At 38.3% G+C, this 19,514-nt stretch overlaps 1 protein-coding gene across 6 annotated transcripts in view; it reads left to right on the forward strand.

Annotated features, from left to right (window-relative positions):
• chd9 (chromodomain helicase DNA binding protein 9) overlaps window positions 1-19,514 on the forward strand; it is a 242,429-nt gene that overhangs the window by 151,049 nt on the left and 71,866 nt on the right. For all 6 annotated transcript variants that reach the window (XM_043706976.2, XM_043706974.2, XM_043706975.2 and 3 more), the window contains 7 exons: window positions 5,238-5,324; window positions 5,880-6,017; window positions 6,876-6,997; window positions 7,522-7,765; window positions 12,554-12,730; window positions 13,994-14,137; window positions 16,969-17,224. In XM_043706976.2, the coding sequence (XP_043562911.2) occupies window positions 5,238-5,324; window positions 5,880-6,017; window positions 6,876-6,997; window positions 7,522-7,765; window positions 12,554-12,730; window positions 13,994-14,137; window positions 16,969-17,224 (1,168 nt within the window). The remainder of the gene's footprint in view (window positions 1-5,237; window positions 5,325-5,879; window positions 6,018-6,875; window positions 6,998-7,521; window positions 7,766-12,553; window positions 12,731-13,993; window positions 14,138-16,968; window positions 17,225-19,514) is intronic.

The following is a 19,514-nucleotide window of genomic DNA, read 5'->3' on the forward strand; positions in this document are numbered from 1 at the left end:
CCTTTCCTGACTCCAGTGACTCTTGAAAGATCTCAACCAATGCCTCTGCTATTTCCTCAGCCACCTCTCTCAGAACTCTAGGGTATATCCCATCGGGGCCAGGAGATTTATCAATTTTAAGACTTTTTAACTTTTCTAGCACTATCTCTTTCGTAATGGCAACCATACTCAACTCAGCCCCGTGACACCCTTTAATTTTTGGGATATTACTCATGTCTTCCACTGTGAAGACTGACGCAAAGTACTTGTTAAGTTCTCCTGCTATTTCCTTATCTCCCATCACTAGGCTTCCTGCATCAGTTTGAAGTGGCCTAATGTCTACTTTTGCCTGTCGTTTGTTTCTTATGTACTGAAAGAAACTTTTACTATTATTTCTAATATTACTGGCTAGCCTACCTTCATATTTGATCCTCTCCTTTCTTATTACACTCTTTGTTATCCTCTGTTTGCTTTTGTATCCTTCCCAATCTTCTGATTTCCCACTGTTCTTAGCCACTTTATAGGATCTCTCTTTTTCTTTAATACATTTCCTGACTTCCTTTGTCAGCCAAGGTTGTCTAATCCCTTCCCGGTTAATCTTTCTTTTCTTGGGAATGAACTTCTGTACAGTGTCCTCAATTATACCTACAAACTCCTGCCATTTTTGCTCTACTGTCTTCCCGGTTAGCCTCTGCTTCCAGTCTATTTTAGTCAGTTCCTCTCTCATGCCCTTATAATTACCTTTATTCAACTGTAACACCATTACATCTGATTTTGCCTTCTCCCTTTCAAACTCCAGACTGAACTCTATAATATTATGGTCGCTACTTCCTAAGGGTTCCCTTACTTTAAGATCTTTTATAGAGTCTGGTTCATTGCAAAGCACTAGGTCCAGAATAGCCTGCTCTCTTGTGGGCTCCATGACAAGCTGTTCCAAAAAGCCATCCTGTAAGCATTCCATGAATTCCCTTTCTTTAGATCCACTAACAACATTATTTACCCAGTCCACCTGCATATTGAAGTCTCCCATGATCAATGTAACCTTGCCTTTCTGACATGCCTTCTCTATTTCCCGGTACATGTTGCGTCCCTGGTCCTGACCACTGTTAGGAGGTCTATACACAACTCCAATTATGTTTTTTTTGCCTTTGTGGTTCCTCAATTCCACCCACACAGACTCCACATCATCCGACGCTATGTCATTCAATACCATAGATTTAATTTTGTTCTTAACTAACAAGGCAACCCCACCCCCTCTGCCCACCTCTCTGTCTTTTCGATAAGTTGAAAAACCATGGAGGTTTAACTGCCAGTCCTGACCCCCCTGTAACCAAGTCTCTGTGATGCCTACTACATCATAATCATTCACTATTATCTGTGCCATTAGTTCATCGGCTTTGTTATGAATGCTACGAGCATTCAGGTAAAGTGCCTTAATGCTAACTTCCTTATCATTAGAGATGTTGGAAGTCATATGTCCTAAGTTATCCTTGCTTTTTACTGCATTCTCAGTCTGCCTCAATTTTAAATCCGCCTGGAAACATGCTATCCTGCTGCTTATCTTGCCATTTACCTCCATACTCCCTGTCGCTTTCACTTTCCCTTCCCCCCAACTCAGAAGTTTAAAGTCCTACTGACCACCCTATTTATCCTCTTCGCTGGAACATTGGTACCTGATTGGCTCAGGTGGAGACCGTCCCAACGGTACAGATCCCCCCGTTCCAAAACTGATGCCAATGCCCCATGAAGTGGAATCCCTCTTTCCCACACCAATCCCTTAGCCACGTGTTTACTTGCCTAATTTTCTTGTCCCTATGCCAATTGGCACGTGGCTCGGGCAGTAATCCGGAGATTATGACCCTTGAGGACCTGTGCTTCAATTTCCTGCCTAGTGCTTCGTAATGCCCAAACAGGTCCTCCACCCTAGTCTTGCCTATGTTGTTGGTACCAACGTGGACCACAACAACTGGATCCTCCCCCTCCCGCTCCAATATCCTTTCAAGACGGTCGGAGATGTCTCGCACCCTCGCACCGGGCAGGCAACACACCATGCGAGACTCCCGATCCGGCTTGCAAAGGATACTATCTGTCCCCCTAATTATAGAATCCCCTATAACCACTACTTGTCTATTAGCTCCCCCCTCTTGAATGGCCTTCTGGACCATGGTGCCTTGGTCAGTTGGCTCATCCTGTCCAGAGCCCTTTTCCTCATCCGAACAGGGAGCAAGAATCTCGTACCTGTTGGACAAGGTCAAGTGCTGAGGCTCCTCCACTCCTGAACTCCGGTTCCCCCTACCTGCCTCACTTACAGTCACACTCTTTTGTGCCTGATCACTAGCTGAATGTGAATTACTTAACCTCTCAGGTGTGACTGCCTCCTGAAACAAAGCATCCAGGTAACTCTCCCCCTCCCGGATGTGCCGCAGTGTTTGAAGCTCAGATTCCAGATCATCAACTCTGATCCGGAGTTCTTCCAGCAACCAACACTTGCTGCAGATGTGGTCACTGCCGTTCACAATGGGATCAGCCAGCTCCCACATCATACAGCAACAACACATCACCTGCCCAGCCATCTCTGCTTAGTTAGTTAATTAGTTACTTTGTACAAGTATGAATTAGAATACCTTCTGATACCCCTCTGCTATAGTTTTTTTTTACCCTAAATAAGGACTTGATGTATACACACACAAAAAAAACCAAAGTAAATTTTTAACTAGTCCCTGGTAAAGAAATAAAAATCCTTACCTTAAAAGAAACTAAAAACCTTGGCCCTCTACAAAGTCCATATCCCTCTGTTCCCTGCCTAATCATATATCTGTCATGATGCATCTTAAATGTTATTGTATCTGCCTACAACATTTTCCCTCCCACCTTCTATGTAAAAAAAAACTTGCCTGTCACGTTTCCTTTAAACTTAACTACTTTTACCTTAAATCTATGATCTCTAGTCATTCATATTTCTACGCTGGGAAAAAGACACCAACTATCCATACCCTCATAATTTTGTAAACTTGTACTTGGTCATCCCTCATCTTTTGTCATTTAAGTGAAAACAAACCAAGTTTATCCAATTACTCCTTATGGCTAATACGCTTCAAACCAGACAGCATCCTGGTAAACCATTTCTGCATCCTGTCCAAAGTTTCTACCACCTCCTGGTAGTGTAGCAACCAGAACTGTACACAATATTCCAAATGTGACCTAACTAAGATTCAGTATAGGTGCAACATGACTTATTAATTTTATACTCTTGTGCCCTGATTGATGGCCACCGTGCTTCTTGACTGCTTTATCCACTTGTGTTGCCATTTTCAAGAAACTGTGGACTTTAAAATCTTAATCATTCTGTATTTTGATGCTACTAAGGGTGTTGCCATTTACTGTATACTTCACTCCTGCATTAGATCTTCCAAAATGCATCACTTCATATTTGTGTGGGTTAAATTCCATCTGTTGTTTCTCTGCCCAAGTATCCAGCCTATCTGTATCTTGCTGTATCCTTTGACAATCCTCACTGTCTGCAACTCCCCCAGTCTTTGTCTTCAGTAAAATTACTAATCAGGCAACCTACATTCTCCTCCAACAAATACAGCATTCCCAGCACTAATCTCAATGAACACCACTGGTCACAAACCTCCAGGAAGGGAATCACCCTTCCATCGCTACTCTGTCTTCTATGGCTAAGCCAAGTTTTTATCCATCTTAGCAGCTCATCACGGGTCCCCTGTGACTTCACCTTTTATGTCATTCTGCCATGGTGAGTCTTGTCAAAGGCCTTACTAAAGTCTATATAGACACCATACACTGCTCGGCGCTCATTAACCGTCTTTGTCACTTCCTCAAAAAACTCAAAATCGAGTTTGTGAGATGCGACCTTCCCCATGCAAAGCCATACTGCTTATCCATATTTTTCAAAATGTGAGTAAATCTTCCAACCTTCTCCAATAATTTCCCTATCTTATTTCTTGGGTTATCCCTGTTATCCTTCTATACAAAGAAACAAGCAATATTCTCCAGTTCACTGGGACCTCTCCTGTAACTAATATTGTGGCAATTAACTTTCCCCCAGTTTAATACTTGCACTGGAGTTCCTTATCCATAAGTAACTTAAAGCTTACAGAATTAGTTGCTGTTCCTAAAATGCTCCCCAGCTGAAACTTGAATTGCTGGCCAGGCGTATTCCCCACTACCATATTAGTATGGCCCCTTCCCTCGCTGGACTATTTACATGTTGTTTCAAAACATTGTCCTGGTCACACCTAACAAACTCTATTCCCTGCAAGCCTCCTGGCACTAAGCAAATCCAAGTCAATATAGGGGAAGTTAAAATCACCCACCGCAACAACCCGGTTGTTTACATTTTCCATAATCTGTTGACACATCTGTTCCTTTATAAGCTGCTGACTTTTAGGAATCCTGTGGTACAATGCCAGCAAAGTGGTTGCACCCTTTCTGTTTGAGATTTACCCATATGCCCTTGCTGGATGAACCCTCTAAAGTGTCTTCCCTCATTCAGCTGTGATATTCTCCATAATCAGTAACACAACTCCCCAGTCTCTTCAACATCCCTATCCATCTCGCTTGGAGCATCTAAATCCTGTAACATTAAGCTACCAGTAGTGTAGCTGTAAATCCAAGCCAGCGTCTACCTGATCTATTGTCAGCAACACAAGGACCCCTACTACTCTTAACACATTCGACTGCAGTTTGAAAAAAGAGACCCCTTTCTGTTATGGAAACATACAGTATCCACTGCATTGAATGTAGTGTCTAACTAAATGTAGTGTCAGTGCTGGTCATAGCAAACGATATAAGGCTGAAGGTGGAGCTGCAGAAACACCAGGAAAAGTTAGCGCCTTGCTCATTACTCTAAGCTGTATTTCAGGATTGTTGAAGGGTTATCTGCTTATGAAACCTTTACAATAATGCTGATAAGGTGGTAGCCTCACCTCCCAGAAAATAAAGCTTTTAGCATTCCTTGACCAGGTTGGCCTTTTCATCCCTAGCTACATACTATAATGAATGAATTAGCATTTATAATTCTTGATTTATTTAACTAAGTATTGTAAAGTGTTCTTTTATACAAGGTGTACTCATGAAATCATGCTGTAAGCATGAATATTTCCTGGAACATAAAAAGGAAGGAAATTCATATTGGAGTTCGCAACTAAAATCTCAACACTTATAAAATATCTAAATGCAGATGTACACCATTTCCATGTTCTTTATCATGTTTTTCATTGCAAACCTACTTCCAGATGGATGATGAGCCTTTTAATCCAGACTATGTTGAAGTGGACAGAATATTGGAATGCTCGTGTTGTGAGGACACAGATACTGGTGAGGTATCAGTGCATATTTTTCTTGTTTAGTGTTTGATTGAAGAACAGAATTTAGAATATGAAAAATCGTTCTCCAAGTGCAAGTTTATCATTTTACACTTGATATTTAAATATTTTGAGAAGAGGTAAGGAGAAAATTCCTTCAGTTTTTGTGCATTTAAAAATGCTCAGATATAATGGATACGAATGTTCGTGACTAAAATTTGTGTTTTGGGTTGTGTTCCGATTCCCCATTGTTGAAGTGGAACTTTGGGATATAAGCTTCTCTATGTATATCCAATTATATGCCATTTTACATTTGAAAGCAGTTGAATAATGTGTTTAAATAAAGAAATGCAGTCTTAACAGTCCTTCTATGCAAAGCATAGATTTGGAATTTGCCTGTGATAGATTTGTAGTTAAAAAATGTATTTATTACTATCAAAAAATGGAATGATACCATTCAAAGTGTAGTCACTCTGGTTCACTGACTTCCCTGAGAGGCTTCACTCAGACTTATAATATTTTAACATACATTTAACAAAATTTTTCAGAAGCACATTGTTTTTCTTTACACAGGCTGTTGTTTATTATTTGGTTAAATGGTGCTCATTGCCATATGAGGATAGTACCTGGGAGCTTAGAGAAGATGTAGATCAAGGCAAGATTGAAGAGTTTGAACGACTGCAGCAAGCAAAGCCTTCCCTGAAACACATGGTAAGTGTACTGCCTGTAATATAACGCTGATTATTTGATGCTAAAAATATCCCAAATGAATATCTCTGCACAAGTTTTATATTGCTGAAGTACTTGTATTTTATTAAGGATGGAAGTAATCCCTATATTGAATTTTTTGTAACATTTCATCTTTGGCTTGTGGTTAACACTCTGGACTCTGATTCAGAAAATTGTGGCTTTAGCTTTGAACTGAGAGTGTGGTTGATGTGGTTTTGGTCTTGTGATACTATTGAATCATCCTCAGAGAAACATTGAAACAGCCTGGAATTGTTGCATTTGTTCAGCCGCATCTGGTTACCCAAATAAACCAGCTTCTTGGTTTATCATTGTGTTCCCAAAATGTTCCTCTCTTCTACCTGTCATAAAGTCAGAGAGTTGCATGTTTGCGATTTAAGAGAGTTTGTGGAACCACTTTTTATGTCAATGTTGGTTGGTTGTCACAGCCCCCAAGTGCAGTATTGTCTTAGAAGAGTGGGTATGCGAGTCAATTCTAAAATGTGATATGTGAGATCCTCTCAAATAAATGATTGGTAACAACAATTAACTTAAATTTGTCTCTAAACCCTGAATCTAATAGAAAACTATAATAATATGAGGTGTACAGAATATTTTGTTGTACTGTTCTGACTGGTAGCTTTGATTGAACATTAGATATGTCTGAACATTCTTGTACAGCATTTAAACAGAAGCCACAAGTATATGGTTAGCTACGTAATGCCAGGGAACCTCGGGAGTCCGAAGTAGAAAATTCAGCCATTAAAGAGCATGAATATTTTTTCTTGTTACTCAAGTTCTTTCTAGTTTAATTCCTGTTCATTTGTACCTATTTTATCAAAGGACCGTCCTCCCGCCACTGCTTGGAAGAAGCTTGGACAATCCAGGGAATACAAGATTGGTAATAAACTCAGGGACTACCAATTAGAAGGTGTCAATTGGCTCCTTTTCAACTGGTATAACAGGTAAGGATTAAGTCCAAAGAGCATGCACATTTTATTTCAGTAAATCAGTCACATCTTGGGTGACCCAGAACAAGGAAAAAAAATTCACCCCATATTAATTTTGACTTTTCAATTGTGTACTAATAAAAACACTTAACCAGCCATTTATATTTGACATAATTAAAGACAGTATTGAGATATTTATCATAGATCCTTAAAACACTCTTGCGTGCTTGCACAAGTCTAAGAGTTTGAATCAGCTTAATTGGAGTACTTAAGATTATGGGTTTTGTGATGTGACTTGTGGAGAAAATTGAAAATAAGTTTAATTTTGGAGTGATTGGTTATATACAATGATTGTTGGAATGGTTTTGTTTCTGATGAAGACATTCCACAACTGCAATTTCTTAGAGATTCAAAATGCTTTTCTCTTGTGTTGACTGCTGTTTATCGTATTTTTGCTTTTCTCATTAAGCACATAATGTTTAAAAGTCTTCTTTTTTTTGTAAGAACATGATATAAAGATAATCATTTCTCAATCCCAGGCAAAACTGCATTCTTGCTGATGAAATGGGTTTAGGCAAGACCATCCAGTCTATTACATTCCTTGATGAAATTTTTCTGACTGGAATCCATGGTCCTTTTCTCATCATTGCGCCTTTGTCTACAATTGCAAACTGGGAAAGAGAATTTCGCACGTGGACAGACCTGAACGTCATCGTTTATCATGGCAGTATGATTAGCAGGCAGATGATTCAACAGTATGAAATGTATTTCCGGGACTCAGAGGTACATTAATTTCCTAAGCTAAAATCCGTTGCTTTTATCCTGTCTGATTTGTCTTTATTTCTTACCATTGGAATCTTTCCAAGAATATGAACTGATCCAAGAACTCGAGAATAATTATTTATCCTGTCTAATCTTTAGTGGCAAAATAAGTACACTGCTGCAAGTTAATATTTTGGATAATTCAAACATCAGGCTGAGCATCGTGCTTTTTGAGTTTTGAGTTTTGGATCCAAGCTGTCTTCACTCCTGTATCTGCCCAACTCAGATTGGCATTGTTTCTGCATTGCAAGTACGTTCAGTGTTCATTTTGCTGAAACTGATTTTGTTGACTACATTGAGATATTTTTATTCTGGAAAGTTGACCTGGTGGTTTCTTTACTCCAAATAATTTCTTTTTATTTTAATGTTAAAAACCTACAGAGAATTGCGATGCTAAAATTATGTGGCTTTTGTACTACAGAATTGGTCTTTCCCATTGCGAGCACAGGGCATACTTTATAAGATGTGTTGAAACTATCACCATGGTCATGCACACCAGCAAAGTAAATATCAGATTTTCTTATAAAGCAGATGATGTACATAGTATTCAAGCATCATGTTTTGTTGTAATTAAACCATTGAACGTATTCTGATGGCCCTTGCAGCTTTATCCATTTTGAAAATAGTGCCGGTTCTAAATCCATGTGGTTAGAGATTCCACTTGCTGTCTAGTCTAAGAAAATCGCTGGGTCTTGTACCGACCTGGCTACTGACTGCAATAAAGCCTAGCCAATGAAAGCTAACTCAACGTCACTGTGGAGATTGGTATTGAATTTATGGAAATTAAATAGAAGATGTATGTAATTAATTGTTACTGTTTATGCTTTATAACTGACTGAAATCGTGAAATGTTATGACAGTTGTGAGCATTCTAATTAGCCAGTGTCTCTAATAATCATATGTTGTTACAAGACTCTTTCCAGCTCAGTAGACTGCTATTTGAAAAGAAATAATATTCAGGGTTACAGACTGACAAATGGCACAAATGTGTTTATTTGGTGAGTCATTGCAGATTAATGGGCTGAATGGCTTCTACACAGTAATTTTGTGATCCTATGAGGATTAGGATTTAGCAAGATTATGATGATCCTTGTGATTGCAGAAATATTGGTGTATTTTTAATATTGCGCTAGGATTGATGGAAAAAGTAGTAGCATAATTTTCTTTGAATGGTAAATGAACAGTGCTTGCATTTTTAAATTTTATTCGCCTTTGTCATTTGTTAGTTTTTGGAGATTTAAAAAAAAACAAGATTAAATACTTTCAGAAATGATTAAAACAAAATTCCTCCGCATCTCTCTTAAATGGGCGATTCCTTACTCTGAGATTGTGCCCTTTGGTTCTAGACTCTTTCACAAGGTAGGAGCAACCTCTCCACATCTATCTTGTAAAGTCCCTAAGACTCTTATATGTTTCAAGAAGGCTTCCTCACGTTCTGTTGAATTCCAACGTGTACAAACCAAACCTACTCAGTCTCTCCTCATGAATATTCCTCTATACACAGAATCAATCTATTGAACCCTCTCTGGACTGCCTCCAACACCAGTGTATCTTTCTTTATATAAGGGGATCAAAATTGTTTACAGCATTCCAGGTGTGGTATGACTAGTGTCTTGTGTGTAGTTTTGCAAGATTTCCCTATCTTTAAGTTCCGTTCCTTTCAAATGTTTCATTTGCCTGTCCTACTAGTCATTGAACTTGGTTGCTGTATTGTAGTGATTCATGTACAAGAACTCCCAATGCTTCAATGCTACAGCTTTCTGCAGTCTTAATGAGAAACAAGGAAGTAGCAAAGACATAAAATAAATACTTTAATAGGTTTTCACAGTCGAAGAGACTAGTAATGTTCTGGAAGTAAAAGGGAATTAATGTTCTCGAGAAAATGAGGACACTTATTGATATTCATAATAGTAACAATTAGTACCAGAGAAATTCATGGCATTTAAAGGTTTGGACCTTGTAAATGGATAAATGCAGAAAACTGAATCTCACTGTTCAAGAAAGGATAGAGAAAAAGAGCAGGGAACTATTAGTTGACTTGTTAAGAGAAGTAGAGAAGTGCTCACTACACTCTTATTTATGACAATCATTTGTATGTGCTTTACCTCAAAATAACTGGGCAGATTTACACATGTTTACAAAGGGAAATCATACTTGGCAAATACAAATTTTGTTTTAAGTTGGCACAAGGTGAAAGAGGGGAACCAGTGGATATAGTATATTTGAATCTTTAAAAAATCATTGGAAAGTTGCTGTTCGAACATTATTCACAAAATTAGGGCTACTGCAGAGAGCTGTGGAGTACATTTTTTTTAGATTAGATTAGATTACTTTACAGTGTGGAAACAGGCCCTTCGGCCCAACAAGTCCACACCGACCCGCCGAAGCGCAAACCACCCATACCCCTACATTTACCCCTTACCTAACATTACGGACAATTTAGTATGGCCAATTCACCTGACCTGCACATCTTTGGACTGTGGGAGGAAACCGGAGCTCCCGGAGGAAACCCACGCAGACACGGGGAGAATGTGCAAACTCCACACAGTCAGTCGCCTGAGGCGGGAATTGAACCCGGGTCTCTGCCGCTGCAAAGTAGCAGTGCTAACCACTGTGCCACCTTGCCGCCCAATGATGGAGCAATCTTCAAATACCAAGGCAATGAAGGATCTCTCAAATTTTGGAGACAAGTGTAGCTGAGGTAGACCATCAAACATGATCTCATTGGCAGAGCAGGTATAAGGAGACAAAAGGCCTAGCTTGTCCCTATTCCTTATGACTTTCCAGTCTAAAGATTCTCATTTGTCAATAGTAGGTAGTCCTCATAATTTGCTCTTAATCCTAAGTTTTAGTTGACCTTAGCTGAATTCTGTTAAATGATAATAGAATCCTCCAGTGAACAAGATAAAAATTGAGTTAGTCTGCAAGTGAGGCTGGACCAGAACAATGCAAATCCATAAAAACTTTCCTCTGATGTGACCCACAATCGTAATTGACAATTGGTGTGAAAAGTAGAATGCTCTACTAATGCTCTGGAAAAAATATTAGTCAATATTTGTATTTTTACAATCTTAGAATGGTTCCAACACAAGAGGCCATTTGGTCCTTTGTCTGTACTGGTCGTCTGAATGAGTAGATCATTCATTCTTGATCAAAACAAATACAGAAAATGCTGGAAATGCTCAACTGATCCAAAACATTAACTCGGATTTGTCTCAACAGAAGCTGCCAGACCTGCTGAGCTTTTCAGGCAATTTCTGTTTCTAATTTCCAGTATCTGCTGAGCTTTTCAGGCAATTTCTGTTTCTGATTTCCAGTATCCGCAGTTCTTTCAGTTCTTATTTAGCAGTCTTGATTGAAATTTGCTTTTATCAGTTAATTATTCTTACAGTTCTTGAGAAGATTTGTTAATTATTCTTCTGGTATGTACTTTGTCTTTTTCCAAAGCCAGCCTGATCCTTACGTTCATTGATCACTGTTCCCTAAATGTTCCCCCACTGACACTTCATCACTTGATTCGCCTCATTAACAGGAATCAGCTCCAGCAGACTTCCTTTCTTATTGGACTGGAAGCATACTAATGTTGAAAATGTGCCTGGATACACTTATCTCTTGCTCATCTCTGCTGTTAACTCCACTACTATCCTAGTCTATGTTTGGATAATTAGAAAGTCCATTATTCTAGCTACTCTATAATTGTTACAGTTCTGTGTTATTTCATTGTAAATTTGTTCCTCTACATCTTACCGCAAGTTTGTGGCCTCCTGATGCCTTTCTGTTTCCCATTCCAATACCATTTGTCACTTGCAACAACCGTCTTTGCACCTTAGTATTCTTCTCTAATCTTACTTCCTGGTTCCAAAACCCCTATCAAGTTTGTTTAAATCCTACCTGGTACCACTAAATTATCGCATTGCACGAAAATTGCTTTTGGTTCTCTTTAAGTGTAACCTGGTGGCCTATATAAATCCCTTCACTCCAGAACTGATCCAGCTATCCTTAAGCCATTTCTTCAGTCATTTCTTTGTCTGCTTTATCCTTCTGTTTCTATACTCGCATGTGGTAGTGGAAGTAATCCAGAGCAAGCACCTTTTGAGGTCTCACTTACTAACTTCTGACCTAAATCCTTAAACCTTGACTGCTCAACCACTTCTCTCCTCTTACCTTTTGTCATTGGTAGAAATCCGGATGGCAATGGTTGTTCAATGCTAACATCTTCCCTTGTCCTTCTGGGGTGCTGAGGACAATTCAAAACAGTAACATTTTTGAATATTTCTGAAGTCATGTTAGAAAATGTGAAAAGTTATTTTATGTTTAATTTTTGGAATTGAAGATGTAAGTAGTGTAGTGGCATAGGGCAGCATTATTTGACAGGCTGTGCGGTGGCTTGGACCATCATCTTAATATTTCCTTTCCGATTTATCTTTTTTTCTAATGATCTATTAGAACACAATTGTCCTGCCTCTTGGATCAGCTTGAGCCAATTATCATGTCAGATACTTAAGATTCTATTCTCAGTCTGAGATTGTCATAGTGGTCAGGATGTAAAGGGCCTGCTTGATATAGGTTCTTTCAGTAAATTCACTGTAATTGTACAGTTGTTAAATGATTTATCTGTAGGTGTACAAATTGAAATGATTTCTTGAGTTATTTGATTGATTTTTAAATTACAGGTCATTACTAGCTTTATGTGGAAAACTGTCTTATGTCAAAAAGAATGTTGAACTCTGATTTTTGTTAATCTCTTAGGGCCGGATTCTTCGGGGAACCTACAGGTTCCATGCCATGATAACTACATTTGAGATGATCCTGGGTGGTTGTCCGGAGCTAAATGTAATTGAATGGCGATGTGTCATTATTGATGAGGCTCACAGACTGAAGAATAAAAATTGCAAGCTACTGGAGGGATTGAAAATTATGAATCTGGTGTGTTACTCAAATCTGCTAATCTGTAATCTAAAATCTGTAAACCTTGAATTGTAGAATCGATCATATATTATCTTATTACACAAAACAACTAAAGCAGAGTCTGATCCAAATGCTGCAGTTCTGGGCAACTTAGTTTGTGCCTGTGATATTTTTTGATTGTTTTGTGCATTACCAATGATTAAGTTTAATCATTAAATAATATGGATAAAGGGATTTTAGACAGTCAAGTTTAGTAGCTAGTACTCAAACTAAAACCTTCAGTTAAAAACATTCAGCCCTTGAGAATTGTTTAAATGTAATAACAGTGTCTTATTGGCAATAGTTTACATTCCCAAATTGAACATAGAACATTTTACCAAATTGCCAATTAATTCACTGTACTTTCCTCTGGTGACTGGCTCAAACTAGGCAAATTCATCATTTCTTTTAAACTGAAAACGGCAGAATATAGACTTCACTTTTGTAGTCATACGTTTTTAACAAGGGCCATTCTATTTCATCCATGGCCATAGTAGTGAGCCCATTATATTCTAGACAATAAGATGTAGGAGCAGAAACAGTCCATTCAGCTCATTCAGTCTGCCCCGCCATTCAATGAGATTATGGCTGATTTGATAATTCACAACTACACTTTCCTTGTATCCCTATGCTTGGTTCCTTAATGATTAAAAATCTGTCTGTATCAGCTTTGAATGTATTTAATGACCCAGGCTCTACAGGCTTCTGCAATAAAGAATTCCACAGATTCACCATTCTCAGAAAAAAATTTCTCCTAATATCTGTTTTATATGTGAGATCCCTTATTCTGGATTATGCTAGAATCTCCCACAAGGGAAAAGACCCTCTTTGTACCTACCCTGTCTTGCCTCCAACCTCCCTTTTTTTAAAAAAAGCTTATTTGTTTCATTTATTTCAATCATTCTTCTGATCTCTACTGAATACAAGCCCAACTTCATAAACTGTTTGCATAACGAAATCCCTCCATAGTTGGGATCAACCTTGCGAACCTTCTCTGGATTCCTTCAGTGCCACTATACCTTTCCTTAGATAAAAGGTCCAAACATTTTCACAGTATTAATAATGCATTTTATACTGGTAAAGGTGATTCTAGGCAAGACTGTTCTTTCTCCTTGGTAAATGATGGCAGAGATATGAAGCTCAATTATAAAGAAGAATGCGGGGAAGAAAGGCTAAATTGTATTATACTGAAGTGTGATTCGTGGAATATGAAGATATAGACATATTTCTATTTCAATACAGGAACACAAGGTCCTGCTGACAGGGACTCCACTGCAGAACACTGTGGAGGAATTGTTTAGTTTGCTTCATTTCTTGGAGCCCCTACGTTTCTCATCAGAAGCCACCTTCATGCAGGAATTTGGAGACCTAAAAAGTGAAGCACAGGTATTTTAATCAAAGATCCAGTAATTATGTGTTGATTGAGGGCCACAGGCCAAATTACTTAATTTTTGATGGTGCAATGCTGTTTTGTAATTAAAAATAAAACTACTGTACAGTTTGTGAACTGTGTTGCAAAAGTCTGTAAAAATATCATACTTTGCCAAACTCTTTTGATTAAAGGTTATTGTTCTTTAACTCTGTTTCAGATACTTCCTGACCTGTTGAGTATTTCTAGCATCTATGGTTTTTATTTCCAATTTCTGCAGTATTTAGCTTTTGTTCCGAAAATAACTTATCGGTCCTCATTTGATTTTGCATTGCCATGGATATTATATTACTAGAATACTAGTACTATACTTGTTAAGGAGTAATAAACTGATAATGAACAATGTGAGTAGTTCACTGTGTATGTTCTGATATTTTAAAGGGTAAAACCTTGAATATTATTTGGGTAATGAGTGGTATCAGTGCAAATCAGAACAATGTTTCAGAATGCACTCCTAGAATCTGGGCTATTATTTTTAACTGTAATATTTTTGGAATTTGGTATGGAAAATACATTTTTTGGAAGTGCCTAGAACTGTATCCCTTCAAACCTACAATTTACCCAAATTAAAAATATTTTTAGATCATCTGTTTCCACATTTTACAAGTCCAGTTACTTGAGTAAGGTTTTTTTATTCATTCAATTAAGACTATCACATTGCCATGTGTCTGGAGTCACATGCAGGCTAGACCAAGTAAGAACAGCATCTTTCTTAAAAAAAAATCAATGAACCAGATGGGAATTTATAACAATACCCAGTAAGTACATGGTCACCATTAGAACAGCATTGTTTTCTTATTTTTATTGCATTAAAATTTTATCATTTGCCTTGGTGGAGTTCAAACCCATGTCCCAAGACACTAGTCTGGATTACTACTCAAGTGACATTACAACTACACCACTGCATGTCCCTGCTGCTAGTGATATTGTTTCAAAAGCAGATTTATTTTCATTTAGTCCTATATCAAACTAAAACTAATTTACTGGGAAGACAGTTGAAGCCCAAACACTGAATTCTTGAATTTTGTTTGCCAGTGCACATTGCATAGCCAGTTTTGAGCTGGTTTTACATTAACTAATCAGGTTTTATTTTGAACCATGATAGAATGTCATATATGTGGCTAGTTCTTGAAGTGAAACAAGTGTGATATTCTGAATGTGTAGTGATCTGACTTCTGTCTAATCATGTTTGTTTCATGTTTTAATTATTAAAATTTTTTAATTTACTGAAATTGGAAATATTAAAATTTTAAATTGATGTTGGATGGGACTGTGTAGAGAAAAGCATGGGTAAATTTGAGTGAGATGACTGTTCAGAAATTTAAGAAAACCTGGTTGAAGCTGTTTCTGAATGCAAATAGATGGTTAACAATTTATCCTGTCTGGATTGATATCCTAATTTTATCTTGCATTGCAACACATGATGGGTCGTTTAAATTTTTTAGTTGAATAACCTGACCCTGTTTCATTCTCCAAGGCTGGAGTTGCAATCTTTGTGCACTGACAGAAACATTATCATCAGTTCTAGAATAGCAGTTAAGGTTGAAAGTAGAACATAGGGGTGGCACGGTGCCTCAGTGGTTAGCACTACTGCTTCACAGCACCAAGGTCCCAGGTTCAATTCCAGCCTTGGGCGACTGTCTGTGTGGAGTTTGCACATTCTCCCCGTGTCTGCGTGGGTTTCCTCTGGATGCTCTGGTTTTCTCCCACAGTCCAAAGATGTGCAGGTCAGGTGAATTGGCTATGCTAAATTTCCCACAGTGTTAGGTGCATTAGTCAGAGGGAAATGGATCTGGGTGGGTTACTCCTCAGAGGGTCGGTGTGGACTTGTTGGGCCAAAGGGCCTGTTTCCACACTGTAGGGAATCTAACTATAACCATTGCTGTGTGCAGAAGTTGCTGGAGTCTTAAGTGAGAGATGAATGTTCATTGGAGGCTGATGAATAGAAGAGAAGGTCACCACTCATCACCCAAATAACATTCAAGGTTTTTCATTGCCTCTGTTTAAAGGTGCTACTACTTCTAACCCTATTATAGTGTTAGGTAAAACATTGTGAAGGAGGAAGAGAGATTTGACTTCCTTGTTTGTATTAGACTGATATCAACATAAAGTTCCTGCACGACTCTAGCTGCTAATGTTTATGGAACTGAGAGTGTAGTGAAGGCCACCACTGATCAAATGATTAGGAATAGTATACTGTATTTCATTGTTTAAGTCTTATATCAGACACAAGTACTTGAAAGCAATGTGATCAAAGATGTGTTCAAAGAGGAAGAAATCTCTTAACTGTGAATATAGTTTTATGGTGTCACTGTTTATTCAGAGTATGCTGTAATATTAAGTTGTTGAAACCGCCCTTTTTCTTTTACTTACGAGTAGATGGTCAACAAAGTAAGCAGCAGTTGGTTTCGAGGGGTTTTAAGGAAAATGGTTTTGCCCAGAGAATGGTGGGAATCTAGAACTCACTACCTGAAAGGGTGCGAGAAGTAAGAACCATGGGCAACATTTAGTTAGCATGCGAAATGCCATAGCATACAAGATTATGTGTGGAAGGGCCTCTTTCTAATACGGAGGACTCATCCTGACACTATGACTTTTTCCCTTTCCTTTCCTTGCTTGTTCATCATTTTCATACTTTTAGATCTGTAATAAATTTTGTATATAGTATTGTTCATGAGGTTTCTGATTTTAACTGAATGAAATTCTGGTTGTAAGCACTTCTCCATCCAAATCTATGCATCTAGACAGACGAGGTATGTTCCTAACAGCATACATTATTTTATTTCAGGTGCAGAAGCTTCAGGCAATACTGAAGCCAATGATGCTGCGACGTCTGAAGGAGGATGTAGAAAAGAAGCTTGCTCCAAAAGAAGAGACAATTATTGAAGTAGAATTAACCAATATTCAGAAGAAATACTATCGTGCAATCCTGGAACGAAACTTTGCTTTTCTGTCCAAAGGAGCTGGTCAGGCAAATGTTCCTAACCTGATAAACACGATGATGGAACTCAGGAAATGCTGTAATCACCCATATCTGATAAAAGGTAATAAATTGCTTACTTTCTATGACTCTTTAATTGTTTTATTTAATTGCCGAAAGCAGTAAATTTTGTTTTTGCACTCTCTGTCCAATTTCACAGATGTTTTCCTTTCAGGTACATCAATTTTGGCTGAACTTGCATTTTTCTTGAATCTAAGCCTGCTTTAAATTAATTACTACAGTTATTTCAGTGACATTATAATTTTTTAAACTGGTGGGTTTTTCATAATTTAAATTTTCTAGAAAGGTTTTTTCTGTCAATCTACTGTTTCACAAATGGCTGAGGCTGATGTAATTGATTCTTGTCAAACTAATTTTTAAAACATTAGTTTGGTGCATTAATGAGTTAAATTGGTGGTGATACAAAACTTTTTCTCAAAATATTTCACCAATGCTTTTTTAAGTCAGGTTTTCGGTTTGCTGGCTGAGCTGATTGGTTTGTTTTCAGACGTTTAGTCACCATGCTAGGTAACATCAGTGAACCTCTAGTGAAATGTTGGTGTTCTGTCCCACTTGCTATTTATGTGTCGTGGTTTGTTGTGGTGGGTGATGTCATTTCAGGTTCTGTTTCTGAGAGGTAAATGAGGTCCAAATCTATATGTATGTTAATGGCGTTCCAGTTTGAATGCCAGGCGTCCTGGAATTCCTGTGCGTGTCTATGTTTGGCCTATCCCAGGATGGATGCATTGTCCCAGTCGAACTGGTGTCCTTCTTCGTCTGTGTATATGGATACCAGTGATAGTTGGTGCTCATGTGTCCTGGTGGCTAGTTTGCTGCCAGTTTGTCCAATGTAATGTTTATTGCTGTACTTGCAAGGTATTTTATGTATTATGTTTGTTCTGCTGGCTATGGATATGGGTCCTTTAAGTTTGTCAGTTGTTTTAGCGTGGTAGTGGGCTTGTGGGCTACCATGATGCTGAAGGGCCAGAGTAGTCTGGTGGTCATCTCTGAAATGTATTGATGTATGATGGGGTTACTAGAGTCTCTGGGCATGTTGTCTTCCTGTTTAAGTCCGTTGTGCAGGAATAGGCGAACTGCGCTTATCGGGTAACAGTTGTTCCTGAATACGTTGTATAGGTATTTCTCCTTGGCTTCTCGCAGTTCCGTGGTGCTGCAGTGTGTTGTGGCTTGTTTGACAACAGACATTACATTGGACAAACCAGCAGCAAACTAGCCATCAGGATATATGAGCACCAACTAGCCACCAAAAGATATGACCAACTATCACTAGTATCCATACACACAAACGAAGAGAGGCACCAGTTCGACTGGGACAATGCATCCATCCTGGGACAGACCAAACAAAGATACTTGCAGGAATTCCCAGAAGCCTGGCATTCAAACTGGAACTCCATTAATAAACATATAGATTTGGACCCCATTTACCAACCTCTCCGATACCGCAACAGAAATGATGTCACCCGCCACAACCAACCAAGGCACATAAATAGCAAGTTGGACAAAACACCAACGCTTCACCGGAGGGCTCGCTGATGATGTTACCTAGCCTGATGACAAAATGTCTGAGAACAAACCCACCAGCTCAGCGAGCAAACACACAATCTGAGCTACAAGTCTCCTCCAAGATATCAAACACTTTTTAGTGGTGGAAGCATAGGTGAGGATAAAATATTTGTATATATTAAAGATGCAGTAACTCCATTTTATTTTTGATGCTTGCAATAAGATACAACTATACTATTTAAATACTATATATAATACTACAATGCTATTCAAATCATATGTATAAAACTTTAATCGATTTGTGCATGTTTATCCTTTGACATCAAGTCAATTTTTTGTTTTAAAAACTTTCTTTAGCCAAGGCATTAACAGTAAAAGGAATCAGTAAGCTCGATCAATTTATAGCCGAACATTTGAACTAAACTTTCAGATCCTTGTTTCCTGCAGGCAAAAATTGCAGTTCAACTGATTTTCTTTTCCCTATTTGGAAAGTGAACTCGTAATTAAATATCTTTGTTATTTCAGTCAAGTCCAGTGGCAAACTGAAAATGTTGTGCTGTCAAGGACTAATTGTGGTAATTAAGGTATCCCAAGAAATATTTGATTTTTTAATTCACTCGTGTGCTCTGGGCATCACTGGCTAGGCTAGCATTTATTACTTGTCTCTAGTTGTCCTGAAGAGGTAGTGATGAGCTGCCTTCTGGTTGTAATGAGAGGTAGAAAATCTGAGGGTGCAAAGACTGTTATTAGATTCATCTTTATTGTAACAGTATTAGGCATTCAAGAAATAGGATCAAGAGTAGGCCAAACAATTCCTCGAACCTCCTCCA

The sequence above is a fragment of the Chiloscyllium plagiosum genome, unplaced genomic scaffold, assembly GCF_037043375.1.
Source record: "Chiloscyllium plagiosum isolate Xiang-an unplaced genomic scaffold, Cpla_swu_hap1 HiC_scaffold_17, whole genome shotgun sequence".
NCBI classification, from domain to species: domain Eukaryota; kingdom Metazoa; phylum Chordata; class Chondrichthyes; order Orectolobiformes; family Hemiscylliidae; genus Chiloscyllium; species Chiloscyllium plagiosum.